This window comes from Ochotona curzoniae, unplaced genomic scaffold (assembly GCF_017591425.1).
Source record: "Ochotona curzoniae isolate NIBS_2020 unplaced genomic scaffold, NIBS_Ocur_1.0 scaffold_4683, whole genome shotgun sequence".
Taxonomy (NCBI): domain Eukaryota; kingdom Metazoa; phylum Chordata; class Mammalia; order Lagomorpha; family Ochotonidae; genus Ochotona; species Ochotona curzoniae.
The window spans coordinates 18,541,639-18,560,597 of NW_024467121.1; the positions used below are offsets into that span (position 1 = coordinate 18,541,639).

The window sequence follows — 18,959 nt, forward strand, 5'->3', positions numbered from 1 at the left end:
AGTGGCTGCAATGGCCGAAACTGAGCCAATTCAAAGCCAGGAGCCTCTTCTGGGTCTACCACACGGGAACAGGGTCCCAGGCTTTGGGCCGTCCTTGACTGCTTTCCCAGGCACAGGCAGGGAGCTGGATGGTAAGTGGAGCTGCTGGGATTAGAACCAGTGCCCATATGGGATCCCAGTGCATTCAAGGCAAGTACTTTAGTCCCTAGGCTACCATGCTAAGCCCAAATGCAGGTGTTCTTAAGCTCCAGGCCCAGACCTATCCACCATGAGTTGTTTTTTTTTTTTTTTTTAAGATTTATTTATTTATATTGTAAAGTCAGATATACAGAGAGGAGGAGAGACAGAGAGGAAGATCTTCCATCTGCTGATTCATACCCGAAGTGACAGCATTGGCCAGAACTGCACCATTCCGAAGTCAGGATGTGGAGATTCCTTCGGGTCTCCCATGCGGGTTCGGGTTCCCAGGGCTGTTTTCCCAGGCCACAAACATCCTAGATTGCTTTCCCAGGCCATAAGCAGGGAGCTGGATGGGAAGTGGGGCTGCCGGGGATTAGAAGCAGTGTACCTATGGACTTCAGCTGCTAGGCCACCACTCTGGACCCCCACCCTGAGTTTTGAAGTGACTTCAAGTGAGCCTTGGCCACCCTTTCTTACTATCATTGGGAGCAAATCAGGCTAAAGCATGTGCAATTCAACAGCTTTGTGGCCATCAGTTGACCAGAATCACACCAAGGTTGATGCCAACATGATGTGAATCTGTAGCCTTTGGAGTGCATTGCCCGCCAGAGAGGGCTGTGCAGATCCTGAGTCTCGCTCTGCCCTCTGTCTTGGGAGGTAGCCAGATGCTGTTAATCTTCTGCTTTCTTTGCTGCATTTCGTTTGTTGCACTGAATGCCTGCTGATGCAGATTTCATTGTGCTCACTCACAGTTCGTCCAAGTTGTCATTTTCCTATTGTGATATGTGAACTGCAGTGTTTATGTACATTGTGCTAATCCCTAGTCTGTGGCTGCCAAATGTATACCGTTAACATTTTCTACTTTGTATTAAGATGAAGGGAATAATTCGAAAAATTACCTGAGAGAGCAGCGTTTTCACCTGCATCCGGCCGATCTTTTACAATGACACCTTTTGATGTTTGGTTTTCAGTGTCATCCTTCCACTGCCTCAGGATGTGAAGGATTATTTGCTCGACGACGGAACTCTGGTGGTCTCTGGAAGGTAAGGTGTACCACACAGACATCCTCTAAGCGTCGTTGTAATGAGGTTTTGTACATCTTGACAGTTACCCTTAGAAGGAATAACGTAGCTTGGGCATCATTGCCTGTGGCACGTTTGTTTTTTCCTAGGTGAAATTATGTGCTGATTTTTTTCCCTCCCCCATATTTCTTGTCAGTGCTCAATTAAATTTTTGCGCAGTTTAGTACTTCCCTTCTGTTAGTTCCTGTTTGTGAATGGAGCAGTTCCTCCCATCTCTGATGCCTTTAGAGAATGGGTGTGAGGATACCCTCTGCTTTGAAATGCAGCCCAGGATGGCAAAGGCCTATTAGAAATCTTTGAGATCCTAAAGTTTGTAAGAGAAAAAAAAAAGTATAGTTCCTTGAAAACAGAGAACTTTGCCAAGGTTTATCTTTTAGTTTTCAACACTGTTTCCCATGGCTGACTTTTAATGGGCCCACTCCCACGTTTTAGAAGCTACTCAGGTTGTTCCCGTAGTTGTTAGGGTTTAGGACTTTTTAAGGCAAACTTTTAAAGGTTTAAGAGGTATGAGATCTAGTGAAGGTTCCATGTTTCACTCAGGTCTCTGCTCAGAACTCAGCATTCAAGTGTCTATTCTTCACTTTTCTAGAAATAAGCCATTAACAGTGACCTTGCTGGTTTACCACTGTCCCTTGACTTCCTTGATTCTTCTGCATAACACAACTGCACCTGACACAGTTCCCTTTATTGTTCTGGGAAATATAACTTCATAAGAACAGAGACTTGTATTGTATTCAATCCATCTCTCGTAGCAATGCCTGATTTGTAAGAAGTGCTTCATAACCATTTGTTGGATGTATGAACCCTAGATGCGCAATTGGGGTTGTGTATACTTTCATTAGCAATCGCTTTGACTCCATTTTTTGCCTGATTGTTTAGTGTGGCTTTCTGGAGTGTATTTCCGTTTTGAGTTTTCACAGCACATTTACCAGAGAATTAGAACCTTATTAGAGTTAGAACCTTATTGCCTTGGGAAAACAGAGGATAGGAAAGGGTAGACTGGTCTCAATTTGGTGCTATTTACAGACAGAATTTTGTTATTCTCAAATATAACATACAAGTTTATACAACTGAGACTGTAGTATAAAGAAAATGACTTCATATTTTTGAATTTTCTTTTTTGTTTTTGTTTACATAGTAGGGAGGATGCATACCCATGTGGGCCTCCAGTCAGGGTGGCGTGGGTCAGTCATGCAGGATGGTAGGTGGGAGAAATGTTTCTTCCTTTCCTTTCTCCTGTTTTCTCGGGGGAGGAATGGGAAGGGGCCATTTCTTGTTATCAAACTATACCAGCATCTGGGGTAACGGTTAGTGGTCACTTGGCGAGGCCTTAGGTACTGCAGCGTGGGGAAGAGTGTTCCAAGGTTATTACTTGAGTAGTTTTGATAGTTCTGAAAAATTGTTGGTTTCGTTGCTCCAGTATTGAGAAAATCTAACCATGGTTCATTGATTGACAGAGTTCACTTTAATGCAGCCACAGATCCAGGAGCATGCTGCAGCACTTGGCCAGGAGAATTATTCAACTTGTTGTGCTTTCTGTTTGACAGGCAGTCAGTGTCCCCTGCTGGCCCAGATAAAGTAGTCTGTCATGTTCCCTGTGTGCATGTGAGCAGGCACTCCACTGCACAAGCATCAGCAACTGAGGAGGCCCAGTTCAAGGTTGTACCACACATCTCATGGTTTTCCCTGTGGTTGGGGTCTGAATCCAGCAGTGTAGTTGGGGAGGACCCCAAGAAAACTGACTAGGGTGACCTCAGATTTGACTTTTATGTGCACCAGCCAGTGGGGGATCAGGTGTGCTCTGTCACTTGTGCCAATCAAAACACATACTGGTCGATGCAGCTGTCTGGTCATTTCTATCCCAGCCCTGTACTTCATGTGAACTTAATCACTGGGTGCAGCCAGCCCACCACAGACCCAGTCCTCATGCATACTAGCAGGTGTTACAGCCTGATGGGGCAACCCCCAGCAATCCCGTTAAGCCCACCCTCAGTCCTGGTTTTACACATGCCAGCCTCTGTTGTGGCCTAGCACAGCTCACACCAAATCCCATCCGGCTCATGTGCTACGGTTTAGCTGAGCCCAGTCTGCCCCTAGTCTCAACCATCACATATGCCAACAGGTGCTGGTGCTGTGTCATGCCTGGCCTGCCCCCAGTTCATTTCATGCCAATGTGTGCTGTGAACTGATCCTACCTGGCCCACCCCAGACAGCTCAGATGTATGCCAGTGGGTTCAGCTCAGATGTATGCCCAGCCTGGTTTGTCCTATTCCCTTAGCGCTCACTCTCACCAGCAGGAGCTGTGTCTTAGCAAAGGAGTTCCCAGGTTCCCCTACCAGGCCACTCCAAGCCTCAGAGCTCACATGTGCTGGTGGTTGCTACTGCCCAGACTGACATGGTACTGCAGCCTAGCCCAGTGGCCTTCACCCATTCTGTCTCTTACCAGTGGGTACTACAGCCTAATCCAGCCTGGCCCACCCCGAGACCCAGCTGTCATGTGAGCTGGCGGGTAACAGAGCCTAGCCTAGCTTTGGCCACACTCATTCTGGCTCTTGCAAGTACTAACAGGTGTTAGAGTCTAGCCTAATTTGGCCCACTCACAGACCCAGTCCACACTCATGTTGATGGGTGCCTTGCCCAATCTGGGCTGTCCATAGCCCCAGCTCTCATATTAACCAATGGGAACTGCAGCCCAACAGGAGAGTCACCAGAGTTTCCCTACCAGGCTAGTTCCCAGCCATGTATTTTGTATGTACTGATGGGTGCTTCGACTCAGCCTGGCAGGATCTGCCCACAGTCTCAGCTTTCACTGATGGATATTGCAGCCTAGCCCAGCTGGGTGTGGCTCACATCCTGTCATGGCCAGCCAGTAGGGTAATTCCTCAAGTTCCACTACCAAGCCTGCTCCCAAATCCCAGTTCCCACAAATACTAGCAGGTGCCTTGGTCCTGCCCAGCCTCCTCCCAATCTCAGCTCCCACAAGTGTCAGGTAGGTTCCTATCAGGTGAGTTCAGTGGTGCAGCCTGGCTGGGCCTATCACCACTCCCAGGTCTCCACATAAACTGGCAGGTTCTGCAGAGGTGAGTCCACAAGTACTGTAGAAAATCTGCCCCTAAATCCAGTTCTCTCATGTTCTGGTGGGTGCTGTGGCCCAGCCTTATGTGGTCCACCCCTGCTGTGACATTTGTGGGTGGGTACTGTGGCCTAGCCTAGCCAGACACCTCCAGCCCTAGCTTGTGTGTACACCAGTGGGTGGCAGGTGATGCTGTTTAACCCAGCCCAGGTTTCCCATGTGGGCAGGTGCCTTGGTCTGACCCAGACATTTCCTCTTCTAAGCCACTCTGACTCAGTTCCCTTGCCTACCCGTGGTTAAAGTAGCCCAGTCTGTGGAAGACCCTAGATCCATTCCTCCCTTGTCAAACATGCCCTCAGCCATTCCCATATCAATATGTTCTCAAATCTTCCCTCCAGGTAATGTACAGCCCCCACCTGGGAGCTGTGGTGCTGTGTCCCAGCCCGAGTTCCCTGCCTTGCCCATATATATATATATTTAAATAGGGAATAAATAACTATTGTGGCATACTGGTACAGTTAACAGAAATTTGGCATTAATAAGACCCAGAATGCCCACCAGCTACTGGCTGCTTTTCTCTCAGCAGTATAATAAAATGGCTGTTAAGATTAAAAGGTATATGGTAGATTGCAGTACTGCATTTTCTGAAGGGTTCTTATGCTGATTTTCATTGGCCAGAGGTTTGGTCAAGCCTCCTTCTAAGGTGAGCACTATGTGAAGTGCTAATAGCAGTAAGTGCAGTGCAGTGATGCACTATTACATAAGGGCCCTGCCTTTTTTGGGTTGATGGCTCAGCTTCATATTTTGAGGGAGTTGATATGGCATAGTGCTGGTTCTTTAGTGACATTGCTAGGTCATGTCATGTCTTCATTATTTTCTGACTCTGTGCCTCAGATGCCTTGCTTGTATGTTGACTAAATGATAGTATAGAGTCTGTCTCTTAGATTTGTTGCAAGAATGAAAAGCAATAATGTGTCAGCCCAGTATATTGAATGCTCTTGAGAAATACTAACTGCTGTCATCATTATTCTTGGGATGAACATTTAAATGCACAAGCAGATGTACAAATCAAAGTTGGGATAAGTTATGAAGGGGATAAGGCAGTCATTGATGTTAACTTGCCAGGAGGGCTGAGGGTTGTGAGAGGGTCAGGGTGTGCCCTGGAGGAGTGGGCTTGGAGCCTCTGAGCTGGGAAGTTGGCCACAGGCTGAATGAGAGAATCTCCCATGCCGAGGGAAATGGAGCTCTCAACTGCAAGAAACCAAGAGAGGTCACGTGGCTGGGATGGAGAGGGGTGAATGCTAAAAGGTACAGCCGATAACAGGGAGGAGCTGTTCAGGGTTCAAATGAGGTGCATGGATGGTAGTAACAGACGGTAGGAAGGGCCGTGAAGAGCAGAGTGGCTTGCTCACATTTCAGTCTCAAGCACTGGCTGGTTACTGTGTCTCAGACATGGAAGACGGCCAGAACAAGGTTTTATTGGGTAGGTGAGACCTGTGAGTGAACTAAGGTGGTGCTAGGGAGGGGGAAGCGATCATGGAGAGGGACAGGTCAAGAATTCATGATATTCTGCCAGCTCTGCTTTCAGACCAAGGATGGTCTCCCAATGAAACTGTTGAATTCATCTGGACAGTAAGATGCTGGACTCTCCGCATGGTCCACGCCTGCATTGAAGGAATCATGACTGGTTATGAACTGTGCTACTGTAACAATATGGAGGAATTCAATATGGGGGGAGGGCTTGAGAAGGGGTTGGGAGAATCCCAGAGCCTATGAAACTGTGTCATAAAACGAAATTTTAAAAATCCCTTAGATGGAAATAAGTGGCATATGTATTAAGCCTTTGATTTCAAAAGGGTAATCATTTTGGATTAGGTTACTTTCATAGGTTAAAAACCTTGATAATTATAGATGCAATTTAAGTGAGGTACATTCGTGGTAAAGTGCTTAGATCTTAAATATGTGATTTGATGAAGTTTGAGCAGTGTAAATACCTGCTCTGTTACCACTCCACTTAAGATGTGGAACACTTCCATTCCTAACAGAAGTTTCAGTCCCCTTTTTCTTTGCTTAAATTGGTCAGTTCTAGAATTTCATATAAAGGAAATAGTATGTAATATATGTATATTTTTGTAAGATTTTTTTTTTTTTTTGGAAAGGCAGATGTACAGAGAGAAAAAGACACAGAGAGGAAGATCTTCCAACCGCTGATTCACTCCCCAAGTGACCACAATGGCCAGAGCTGAGCTGATCCGAAGCCAGGAGTGAGGGTCCTCTTCTGGGTCTCCCACTCAGGTGCAGGGTCCCAAGGCTTTGACCCGTTCTCTACTGCTTTCCCAGGCCACAGGCAGGGAGCTGGATGGGAAACAGGGCCACCGGGATTAGAACCAGTGCCCATATGAGATTCCGGTGCATTCAAGATGAGGACTTTAGCTGCTAGGCTATCATGCTGGGCCCAATATATTCTTTTGCATTTGATTTCTTTTTAACTCAAAATAACTTTTGAGATTCATTCATTTCATTACATTTTATGGCTAAGTACTATTCTTCAAACCTGATTTTTTATTAATTGATTTTTTAAAATTTATTTTTGTTTGAAAGGCAATTTTACAGGGAGAAGGAAAGACAGAGATCTTCTATCCACCAGCCTATTTCCTAAGTGGCTGCAACATCTGAAGCTGAGCCAGGAGCCAGGAGCTTCTTGCTGGTCTCCCACTTGGGTGCAGGAGCCCTGGCACTTGGCCTGTCCTCTGCTGCTTTCCCAGGCTATTAACAGGGAGCAGAATCAGAAGTGGAGCAGCTGGGACTCGAACTGGTGCCTGTATGGGATACCAGTACTACAGACAGCAGTTTTATGGGTTATGCCACAGTGCCAGCACCAAAACCTGTTTTTTTAAGATCTCAGTTGTTGAGTTTTATGCATGTAGGTTTGGGTGTATATCCTCTAGTATATTCTTTATCCTACCTCTTTTGCTTCTCTGATTTCAGATATTGAAAGTTCTTGAGTGAGTTTGCATATATTTAAAATATTACTTACAGACTATTAGAACTCTGATGATGTTTAGAAATTTTAGCTTCTCTACTCTAGAGTATTTCCTTGCATCAAAACATAGCATTATAGTCAGAAATAAATATAGTAAAGTTAATGAATTACACTTATTGAATCTTTATTTTTTGTTGTTGGCAACAGAGTTGTTGGTTAGGCTGTTTACAGCTTTACCAAAAACAGTTCTTCAGTGAACATATTTTTGCATTACAGTGTTGCTTGTCCCTGGAATTATTTTCTTCCAAGTAATAATCCCAGACTTCAGTAAAAGGGAAAAAAATTGTTGTGAGCCAGTTTGCAGCATCCAGGGCTTAGAAACAGGAATTGAGAAAAATCTAGAACACAGAGTTCAGGGAGCAGGGACCTGTGACAGGAAGGCACAGGCACCGAGAGCAGCTTCTATGTCTCCTGTGTATGATCACATACAGATTTTGTTAAAAGCCATGTTCTGTGTGGGCCACCTCAGAACTGCAAACTCATACATCAGACATTACACGTTACTCTCGATCCGGCTTTTGAGTTCTAGTGTTGATCTCAAGTCTGAGGGCTTTAACCCAGACCATCCTGAGCTGGAGCACTCTAACTTCTCATATGTAAGATGAAGTAAGGGAGCACATAGCAGGGTTGCACCATTCCTGCAAGTGGCTGTGCACCTGCCTCTAACCTCAGAAACCACGAGTTAGTTCTTAATCCCATGGGAGCAGCAACCAGCAGTCCAGTACTGGTGAGAAAGACTAATTTTGAGGCCCCAACAGTTAACACTTCCAAGACTTTTTTTTTTTTTTTTACATTATTAATATTAGTAGTAGTATTATATGGTACAGTTCCATAGGCTCCTGGTATTTCCCTTATGCCAGCCCCAATTTCCCTCCCCCCCTCCTAATTCCTCTATATCATTACTAAAGTATAGTTCTTCATACACAGTCATATGTCTATCATTGCGGGCATGGACAATGGCAGAAGGTTCAGCATCCTATTGTCAAGATATAGTAAACAGTTTCATTGTAAACCCATCTTTAATCTGGAAGTAGAAATGCATACTACACTGCATCCTCACATCTGGATATGTTAGTCTCCATTTCACAGCTACTGTACATTCCCTCAAATGAAAAGTCATAATACAAAGTCATAATAGAAAGAAAATAGAAATTTACAGTGCCATGAAGTTAAATAACATGTCACTAGATATGACAGTCTCCATTACACAGCTACTGTACATCCCCTTAAATGAAAAGCCACAAAACAAAATCAACATCAGGAAGGAAAAAGAAATTAGCAACACCATGAAGTTAAATAACATGCTACTAAATGACTAATGTTTAGCTGAAGCAATGAAAATCAAGAACCTTCTTGAAGAAAATGATGTTACTGTATGATCTATGAGTAATTGAAGAATTTAATCAAAAGAAACTGCTTTGAAGAGATGAAACTAACAGAAAATGACAAAACCCATGCTATAGAGTTTCCGCTGATTTTTGTTGGTGAAATGTGTCTCTTCTAGACAACAAATAGATTTTTTTTAATCCAGTCTATTAATCTATGACGTTTGATTGAGCTTAAGCCATTTACATTCAGAGTTAATATGTATGGGTGGTACTTTGGTCCTGTCATTTTAGGAATGGGTTGTTCATTGGTTTAGTCTTCTGTTACAATTTTACTGGGATGTTATTCCCATTTGCCTTTGGTTTTGTTGGGTGCTATTCCTCTTCTCTGTCCAGAGAACATCTTGAAGTATCTTTTGTAGGGCAGGTTTGGAAGAGGCAAATTGTTTTAACTTTTTTTTTTATTGTGGAAGAATTTTATTTCATTTTCAAAGACAAAAGAAAGCTTTGTGGGATATGCTATCCTAGGCCGACAATTTTTTCTTTCAGAATCTGGAATATGTCACTCCATTCTCTTCTTGCGTGTAGAGTTTCCTGAGAGATCTCCTGTGAGTTTAACTGGCATTTCTTTATATGTCAATTGATTTTTTTTAACATGCACATTGAAGGATTTTTTCTTTTTGTTCAATTGAAGAGAGTGTCTTGGTGAAGATCAATTTTGATCAGGCCTGTTGGGTGTTCTGTGCCCCTCCTGGATGTTGTTTCCCAGTTCTTTCTCTAGATTATTATTTGTTTTCCTTTATTTTTCATTTATTATTTCATTAAATACATTTGCAAATTCAGCTTCTCTTTCTGCACCTTCCGGGACTCCCATAACTCTTATATTTGGCCTCTTAATAGTGTCTTTCAATTCTTGAATACTTTTTTTTGGCCTGATCCAGCTCTGCTTCCAGCTTTTTGTTTGCTTCCCCCTGAAGAAAGGAAATATCTTCCAATTTTGAGATTCTTTCTTCTGCTTGTTTCATTCTATTTTGGAGACTCTCCACTGTACTTTTAGTTTGCTCTACTGTGTTCTTAATTTCTGATATGTCAGCCTTGATTTGCTTTATTGCTGCTGTTACTTGTGTAAAATATTTCTTAAATTCTTTGAATTCTTGTGTGTGCTTCTCATTGTTGATCAGAAACTTTAAAATGAGTTTTCTGAATTCTGTGTCCCTCATTTTCTTGATGTCTTCCTCATTTAACTCTGAGGTTGGCATAGGGTTTTGCTCCTTTGCAGGAGGGAGTCTTCAGTAAAATTCATTGTGCCTTTGTCTCTTCTTTGCTCTTGGTCATTGTACTTCTGGTTAACAGTCTTTTCCTTGGGGCAGGTTTCTAAACTGTGTCACCCACAGGTCTACAGTTTGATTTTAATTAATTGCAGTTGGTACACAACTCTTTGCTTGCAGCCAGTTGTGCCACTCCCTCCAGCAAGTTCCAGATCTGGGTCCTTATGTTAGATTTCCACCAAGAACTCCATAGTTCAGCTCCTGGCTCACCAATCTCCACCTGCTGTGATACCATGCTGAGGCTGCACCGTTGTCTGTACAGCCTTTCTCCCACTTCTGGTTGGAACAGGTCCCGGGATTAGGGAGACACCAGGTGTCCTATATAGCTAGGTTGTTGGTGATGCTGATCTTGCTGGAACCTGTTGGACGTTAGGTCTGAGTGCCATATGGACCTATTTTGACCTGTACGATGCCACAGTCGGTATTATTTTCCTGCAGGACCAGTGCAGTCCACGGAAGTCAGTGAGTTCTCATGAGCTCAGAGAGCTCAGAACATGCGCAGTTCACTGTTGTCCCCTGCAGTCCTAAAGCTTTTGCCACACTGTACAAAAACGGTGCCTGACGTACCACTACTAGAGTTCTTAATGTGCTGGCCATCAGGTCTGAGGGCTACCTAGACATGTCTTGGGTGAAACCTGTAGAATGACATATTGCTGCAGTTCACTGAGTCAGAAATGAATTCACTCCCAGCTCAGCGAATGCTCAGTCCTTTCCCAATTCAGCTCTAGGGTGCTGACTGGGCTGTGAAATCCACCCTGTTCTCACACTGCTGGTCTTGGATCTGCTGCTCTGTCTCTGCTCTTGGTCAAATCAAACGGATCAGCAGGACAGACAGTTCCCCGTCTGGGTTCACCTCCCAAGCTCCCAGTGAAAGTCCCTTCTCACCTGTTTGCTGGTGGAGTTCAGATTGCCATTAGCTAAATGCGGCTGGAGTATCAGTCACTGCAACACCACACCGTTGTGTCCGCTTCTTTCCTGTGTCTGTCAGTCTCCAGGTACCCCTCTGCTGTTGTTCTGTCCTCTCCTATTTCCTGGAATGTGTCTTCACTGCTTCATCCTGATTAAATGTTTCTCTGTCCGTTTAAACATGTTTTTACCCTATTCCGCCCCCCCCCCCTTTTTTTTAAGATTTATTTTTTAATGGAAAATCAGATATATAGAGAAGGAGATACAGAGAGAAAGATCTTCTGTCGCTAATCCAACTCCCTGCTAATGGTTTGGGAAAAGTAGAAGATGGTCAAATACTTAGGCCCTTTCCGCTCACAAGGGAGGTCTGGATGAAGCTCCTGCCTCCTGGCTTTGTCTTGGCCCACCACGGCATTGCAGCCGTCACGGCTGTGATCCGCTAGATGGAAGATCACTCTGTTTATCTGGGTCTCTTTTTAACTCTGAGTTTCAGATACATAAATAAATAAATATTTTTCGTAAAAGTAGTGATTTCCAAAAAGCCAATAAAATTTTTCTTTATTTGAGAGATGGAGAGAATTCTCATTCATTCTAAATGTCTCTAATGAATGCCTGTGTTGAGCTCAGCTGGAATCTGGAGACTTGTTCCAGGTTTCCCACGTCGGTGGCAGGAACATAGTCACCTAAGCCATCACCTCGGGCTGCCCAGGATCTGCTTGGGTAAGAAACTAGTCGGGAGCCAGAGCGGAATATTGACCTTGGAACCCCGCAGAAGGCCCTTTTTACTGCACCGCCTTGCTCACCAGGTTCTTCATCAATTGTATGCTTGAGTGCCTCGCTCTCGCTCTCTCTGCACTCCCGCCCTATGCTTTTTGATGGTCCAGACTGGATCCGAATACTTCCTGATGACAGCCCCCACGCTATTTTCTTTTAGTTTTGCCTCCCCAGGGGATAATCTGTCACCTCTAGAGACATCTCATCTGAGGTTTCCCTTTGGTGTTTTCCTGCACCCTGCTGGGTCCTCTAGGTGTTTGGCAGCACTTGCTCATATTTTAGGGTTTGGAGTTAGAAATGATTGTTCATGTCATCAGAGACAAGGGCTGAATTTGTCTTTCCGTTGCATTAAGTGATTTCTGAGAAGAGGGCAGAAAGTTTTTATTCTGCCAGCTCTTACTGGAAGTATACTGTCATTAATTCTGTGTACATGTTTAATTATCTTGTGTCTCAAAAGTGAGTTTTCCCATGTGCTCAGGCTGTTTTATTTGCTTACTTTTTTAAACGAATGTAAGTAGTACACTTATGGCTTCTCATCCCAAAATCTTGTTTTTTTCCTTTCAGGGAAGATCCGCCAGCACACTCTCAGCCAGACAGTGATGATGAAGCAGAAGAAATACAGGTTGGTGGACAACGAGTCTGTTCTGTATATTGTCCTGGGATACGTGATCTCTGAAATGATTCTGATATTTAGATCTTATAGTCATCAAAGTGGAAAATCAGGTGAAAATTGCCCTTTCCCATATATTTTTTCATATGATCCATGTTCAGAAAAAGATGTATCCTCTGTATGCACAGTTTCTAGATGGATTATTCCTCTTTGGAGGCCCAGTCCTGGATTTAATGGAATGTCTTCTTTCTGCCCCTTCTTCCCATGCAGTGGTCCGATGATGAGAACACAGCCACCCTTACGGTAAGAGCCAACAGTGCCAGGGTGGGGACAGCTACGCACGACACAGAGGGCTGGTCTGCATGTTGGCCTCTCTGAGCTCCTGTGTACTTGCTCCTTGACGTGTCTGCCTTTGCGAGCTGTTTATTATTTTGAAAAGTAACATGAATCATTGTCTAATGGGCAGATGTGGTATAGTATTCCCTCCCCACCCCAAGTAGAAAGGAAATATCTCGAGTGCAGTTTTGATGTTTTGACTTGTTTCCGTCAAACTCTGAAAGGGGAAATCAAACCTGACATTTTCCTAGGATGAAGTGAAAATCTGTATCTACTTAGTACTCAGTGTGTTGAAGTGTCACAAAAGTTAGCAGTTTCTTTCAAGTGAGTAGAGAAGTACGTGACTGACCAATATTATGTATAGAAAGTAAAGGTATTATTTATTGGTGCTTTTGTGAAATTTAACTGAAAATATTTTTAAATAAATTTTTAAAGTAGTGAGTAACTTGAGCAGTGTATTTCCAAAGACAGGTGAATGAAAGTTCCTGATACCTTAAGATAAAAGAGAACGACATTTTTTGCTTGTTTTTTTTTTTTTTTTATGAACTTCATTACAAATAATTGTGAAGGAACAAATGTGGGAAGCAGTTTAGGGAGAATGTATTCTGATACTAACTATTTTTTTAAGATGTATTTATTTTTTATTGGAAAGGCAGATTTACAGAGAGGGAGAGTCAGAAAGATTTTCCATCCTCTGGTTATCCCCTAAGTGGCTGTAGTGGCCTGAGCTGAGCTGATCTGAATCTAGGAGCCAGGAACTTCCTCCAGGTCTCCCACATGGGTGCAGGATCCCAAGGCTTTGGGCCGTCCTCAACTGCTTTCTCAGGCCACAAGCAGGAAGCTGGAAAGAAAGTAGAACAGCTGGGATATGAATTGGCACCCGTATGGGATCCTGGTGTGTATAATGTGAGGACTTCAGCCATTGGACTATTGCACTGAGCCCTCTAACACTAACTCCTGAGATTTTTCCATTTATTTTAATGAAATGCATGGTTTTTATATGGGAAAAAAGTGAAACTGTATAGAACTCACACGTTTCCTTAGGTAATAAAAAAAAAAAAATAAACAGGCCAACAGATGCAGAAATGGAGCTCCTGTAACTCATGTATGTTTCATCTGCCCTGGATGTTACGAGGGTCACACTCCTTATATGAAAATTCTGTTTGATTTAATATAAATATTTGTCATACTCAGGTCACCAAATGGGTTCTGTGAGATAAAGATGAATATGATTTGATTCCTGCCATTAGGGGGTTTGTAAGCAGTTGGGGAAAGAAGATACAGGTTGGGAGTGGGTGGCAGTACTATCAAAATCTAGAAATACAGAGAATGCTACAGAAGTGTGTCTATGTTTAGGCTTACTCCTGCTGCTATAGTGAAATAACATAGGCTAGGAAATTTATAAATAATGGAAATGTATTTCTCACATTGCAGGAGGGCAGGAAGTCATAGGTCAGCAGGCTAAGTGCCAGCTAAAGACTGGTTCTCCATATCTAAGAAGGCTCCTTGTGGCTTTGTGGTTTGATGGGAGAAGAGGAGACCAGTGAGGGCCAGGCAACGCTTTGAAGCTGTTTTTGGGTGGGGAGGCAGAAACCCCAATTCAGAGAGCAGAGCCCTTATGACTTAATCTCTTCCCCAAAGGCGCTTCTTGGAATACGACCACAAATGGGGATTTGCAGAGATACCAAAGTTTCAGCCCTAGCAGTGTGTCTATGTGTGTTTCTCTGCCTAACTGTTCACTGAAAAGGTTTAGAGGTTGGTTTCTAGAATACCCTGCTTCATTACAAGGAATCGGCTTCTTGGAGAAATTGAAGATGGGGGTTAGAAAAGCAAAAATGATCTTGCAGTGACTTCCTGTGCCAGGAGCTAAAGGAATGCTCAAGACTAATGGGAACATGATAGCAAGTCTCCAGAAGGCATCTTGAATGGGCTCCACTGGCAAGAACAAAAAAAGATCATAGCAAGTAATGATTACACTAAATCACAGCAAATTGACAAAAATAAGAATCTATGATCCCATCCTGACATAAATGAAACCTTTCCTTAATTAGTAAAAAACTCTAATTAATGGGCCTGGTGCTGTGGTCCAATGGGCTGATCCTCCCTTTGCAAGCAGCAGCATCCTGCATAGGTTCTGGTTCGTGTTCTGCATGCTCTACTTCTGATCACCTCCTTGCTTATGTCATGGGAAAGCAGTGGAGGAGTGGAGGGTGGCCCAAGTCTTTGGGACCTTGTACCTACATGGGAGACTTGAAAGAAACTCCTGACATTTGGCTTCAAGCCAATGCAGTTTCAATTGTTGAAACAATTTGGGAGGGAATTGGTGATGGAAGATATTTCAGTCTTTAGGGAAAAAAAAATGGGGGAAAGCAGAAGTGAGGTGGGTTGGTGCAATGACTCAACTGGCTAATTCTCCACCTCCAAGCACTGGGATCCCATATGGACACCAGTTCATGTCCCAGCTGTCCCACTCCCCATTCAGCTCCCTGCTTGTGGCTTGAGAAAGCAATAGAGGATGGGCCAAAGCCTTGGGACCCTGCACCCACATGGGAGACCAGGAGGAAGCTCCTGGTTCCTGGCTTCGGATTGCTCAGCTCTGAGCATTGCGGCCACTTGGGGAGTGAACCAGCAGATGGAAAACTTTTTTGTCTCTCCGTGTCTGTAAATCTGCCTTTCCAATAAAAATAAATTCGTTTTTTAGATTAATTTATTTTTATTGCAAAGTCAGATATACAGAGAGTAGGAAACACAGAGAGGAAGATCTTTCGTTGATGATTCACTCTCCAAGTAGCTGCAATGACTGGAGCTGCACCAATCTGAGGCTAGGAGCCTGGAGCCTCTTCTCACGCGAGTGCAGGGTCCCAAGGCTTTGGGCCGTCCTCGACTGCCTCCCCAGGACACAAGCAGGGAGCTAGATGGGAAGCAGGGCTGCTATGATGTGATCTGGCACCCATCTGGGATCCTGGCGCATTCAGGGTGAGAACTTTAGTCACTAGGTGATGACGCCAGGATCAAAAATAAATGATTTTTTTAAAGATGTTCATATCCAGGGTTCACTGTTGTGGCGTAGTGGGTACAGCTGCTGCCTGCAGTGTTGGCACCCCAAAATGGGTGCCTGTTTGTGTTCTGGCTGCTCCACTTCTAATCCAGCTCCCTGCTAATGGCCTGGCAAAGTAGCATAAGATGGCTCTAGTGCTCCTGCCACCCACTTGGGAGAGCTGGATGAAGACCTGGCCCCGCATTTTGACTGTGAGGGGAAGTGAACCAGCTAGTTGAAGATTGAGCTTTCCTCTCTCAGTGTGTAAGCTTTCAGTAAAATTTCTGGTGAGATAGTGGTGTTATATCACCGTTCCTTGATTTTGATTGGTTTGCTTGGGAGGGCATATATACTGAACAATTTATGGATGAATGGGCAACTTACTCTAGAGTAATATAGGGAAAAAAGTGTCTTCTATGTATGAATAAATAGGAACTCACACAGATATGTAAAGAGGAGATTTGGTTTGGAAAGTGATAGAGCAAGTGTAGAACAAGACTCTGGGTGAAGAGTTTGTAGATACACTTAGTTTTCTTATGTTTCTGAATGCCTGAAGTTATCTTAAACATTTTCAGTTCAAAGAAGTCATTAGGCTCTTTTGGGTGAGGCTAGACAGAGTTGAGTAAAGAATGAATATTAAGAGTTGAGAGAAAATAAAACCAGGACTTAGAGTAGGAAAATCCTCAGGCATTGGTGGATGGCAGATTGGACATGAGTGTGGTTGTAAAGGCAGCATACCAAAAGTTAGGTGAAAAAAAATCAGGTTTTCTTTTTTTTTTTTTTTTTTATTGTTGTTAACATTGTATTATGTGATACAGTTTTATAGGCACTGGGGATTCCCCCCACCCCTCCCATACCCCTCCCCCCATGGTGGATTCCTCCACCTTGTTGCATAACCACAGTTCAAGTTCAGTTGAGATTCGTTCCTTGCAAACACATATCTAGCATAAAGTCCAGCGTCTTATTGTCCAGATAAATTCAGTGGCCTCTTGGGGAGACCTTCTCTAGTCTGAAGATAGGGCTAACAGAGTAAAGATCCGGTCAGTTAAAAGCCGCAACAAAACCTCAGTATCAATATACAACATTATGGGATTAATTGACATAGTATTGTGTAAACAATATGTTAAAAATAATGCAAGTTCTATTCTTGACGATGAGTTTAAAAAAGAATGTTGGGCCTGAAGCAGTAGCCGAGTGGCTGAAGTCCTCGCTTTGAATGCACTGGGATCCCATATGGGCACTGGTTTTTTTTTTTTTTTTAAAGATTTATTTTTATTATTTTTTCATTGGAAAGGCGGATATACAGAGAGGAGAGACAGAGAGGAAGATCTTCCGTCCGATGATTCACTCCCCAAGTGAGCGCAACGGGCCGATAGGGCTGATACTATGCCGATCCGAAGCCAGGAGCCTCTTCCGGGTCTCCCACGCGAGTGCAGGTTCCCAAAGCTTTGGGCCATCCTCAACTGCTTTCCAAGGCCACAGGCAGGGAGCTGGAAGGGAAGCGGGGCTGCCGGGATTAGAACTGGCGCCCATATGGGATCCCGGGCGTGCAAGGCGAGGACCTTTAACCACTTGTGCCACCGCGCCGGGCCCTGGGCACTGGTTTTAATCCCAATTCCAGTGGCCCTGCTTCCCATTCAGCTCCCTGCTTGTGGCCTGGGGAGGCAGCCGAGGACGGCCCGAGGCCTTGGGACCCTGCGTCCATGTGGGAGATCTGGAAGAGGCTCCAGGCTCCTGGCTTTGGATTGGCTCAGCTCTGGCCGATGCAGCCGCCTGTGGAGTGAATCAGCATATGGAAGATCTTCCTCTCTGTGTCTCCTCCTCTGACTTTGTAATAAAAACTAAAAATTAAAAAAAAGTTTGCTGGAAATATGCACAGATAATGACTTGAGCTCTTCTGAAGGTCATGTTCTGTGGGTAGGCGTGCCTGTCACAGGTGTAACGTCGTGGCTATGGATGGACACACCGCAGTCTTGTTGCCTGTTGAACAACAGGGAGGATCAGGTACCTGTGCCAAATTGAGTGTTTGCATCCAGAAGCAAGCATCTGTATGCTTTAAAACACTTCATAATTCTAAAAGATTAACACGAAAACAGTGTGCCCTTTCTGAACGGGGTGCTGCAGCGATGTTGTGGCGGGTGAGATTGCAAAAATGAGTAGGTGAGTAAAGACGACAGAAGACCCTCAACTAATAAATGTGTAAGTGTGTGTGTTTTTTTAAGATTTTTTTTTTTTAATTGGGAAGGCAGATTTACAGAGAGAAGGAGAGAAAAAGATCTTCCACCTGCTCGTTCACTCCCCAAACTGGAGCCAGGAGCTTCTACCAGGTCTGCCAAGCGGGTGCAGGGTCCCAAGGCTTTGGGTGGTTCTTAGCTGCTTTTCCAGGTCTCAAGTAGGGAGCTGGATAGGAAGTAGAGCAGCCAGGACACAAACTGGTGCCCATATGGGATGGTGGTGCTTGGAGGTAGAGAATTAGCCAGTTGAGCCATCAGGCCAGCCCCAGTGTATAGGTTTTATCTTGTAGTGGTAACTGTTCCACAGACAAGTGAAGGTGTTAGGTATATTTAAGATTGACAAGTCGAGCATCATCTCAAAAGAATCCTATTAAGTGTGTTTATAGATGATTCTTATAAAATGGTGAAGTCGTAACTCCCAAACAGGTAGAAGAAAACTTTAACTTATGTCAAAGATTTATTTAACTCATGACAGATGTTAGAACTCAATGAAAAAGAGTCTAAAGAAAAGATATATTTATAAATCAGGGATGTTGATGTGAATATGTAAATGAGGCAAGCTGATTTTTGCTGCCTCCAGTATGGGAGAGCTGATCTTCCGACAGGGCAGAAGTTGTGTGTCTGTCTGTGTCTGCAGTTTGGAGGGACCTCCCAGGCCTGACCAGGCAGGGACCGTGTGGGTGGGGAGTGGGGGAAGTTTGTTACAAAATGCTTGAAATCCTTACATGGTTTTTTAAGTACACATTTCAGTGAACTGGTTGAAGTCCCCTCCTTCCCAGCCCCCCAGCCCCCTTTATAGCCTCAGTCTTTCACTGAAGACAGCACATAAGATCCAGTGACTTAAATCTGTCCTGAGCCTTAAGGCAATATTCTCTAAAATTGAATACTCTGAGGATCTGAGGGCACATATCGTATTTTCCAAATGTAGCACGTGAGTACAAAACAACCTTTAGATGCCAAGTTCTAAGGGCTAGGAGTAGTAAAATGTTTTGTCTTAGGAAGTGAAATCCCTTTATGTTGTAAAGTCTGTT

The 18,959-nt window shown here is 44.0% G+C and overlaps 1 protein-coding gene across 3 annotated transcripts in view; it reads left to right on the forward strand.

The window, feature by feature from the left end:
- The window catches only part of CDC123 (cell division cycle 123), a 56,563-nt gene that overhangs the window by 6,082 nt on the left and 31,522 nt on the right, over nt 1–18,959 (forward strand). For 2 of the 3 annotated variants that reach the window (XM_040968201.1, XM_040968204.1), the window contains exons 2-4: nt 1,152–1,223; nt 12,276–12,333; nt 12,592–12,624. In XM_040968201.1, the coding sequence (XP_040824135.1) occupies nt 1,152–1,223; nt 12,276–12,333; nt 12,592–12,624 (163 nt within the window). The remainder of the gene's footprint in view (nt 1–1,151; nt 1,224–12,275; nt 12,334–12,591; nt 12,625–18,959) is intronic. The other variant, XM_040968203.1, reaches the window with a different exon arrangement.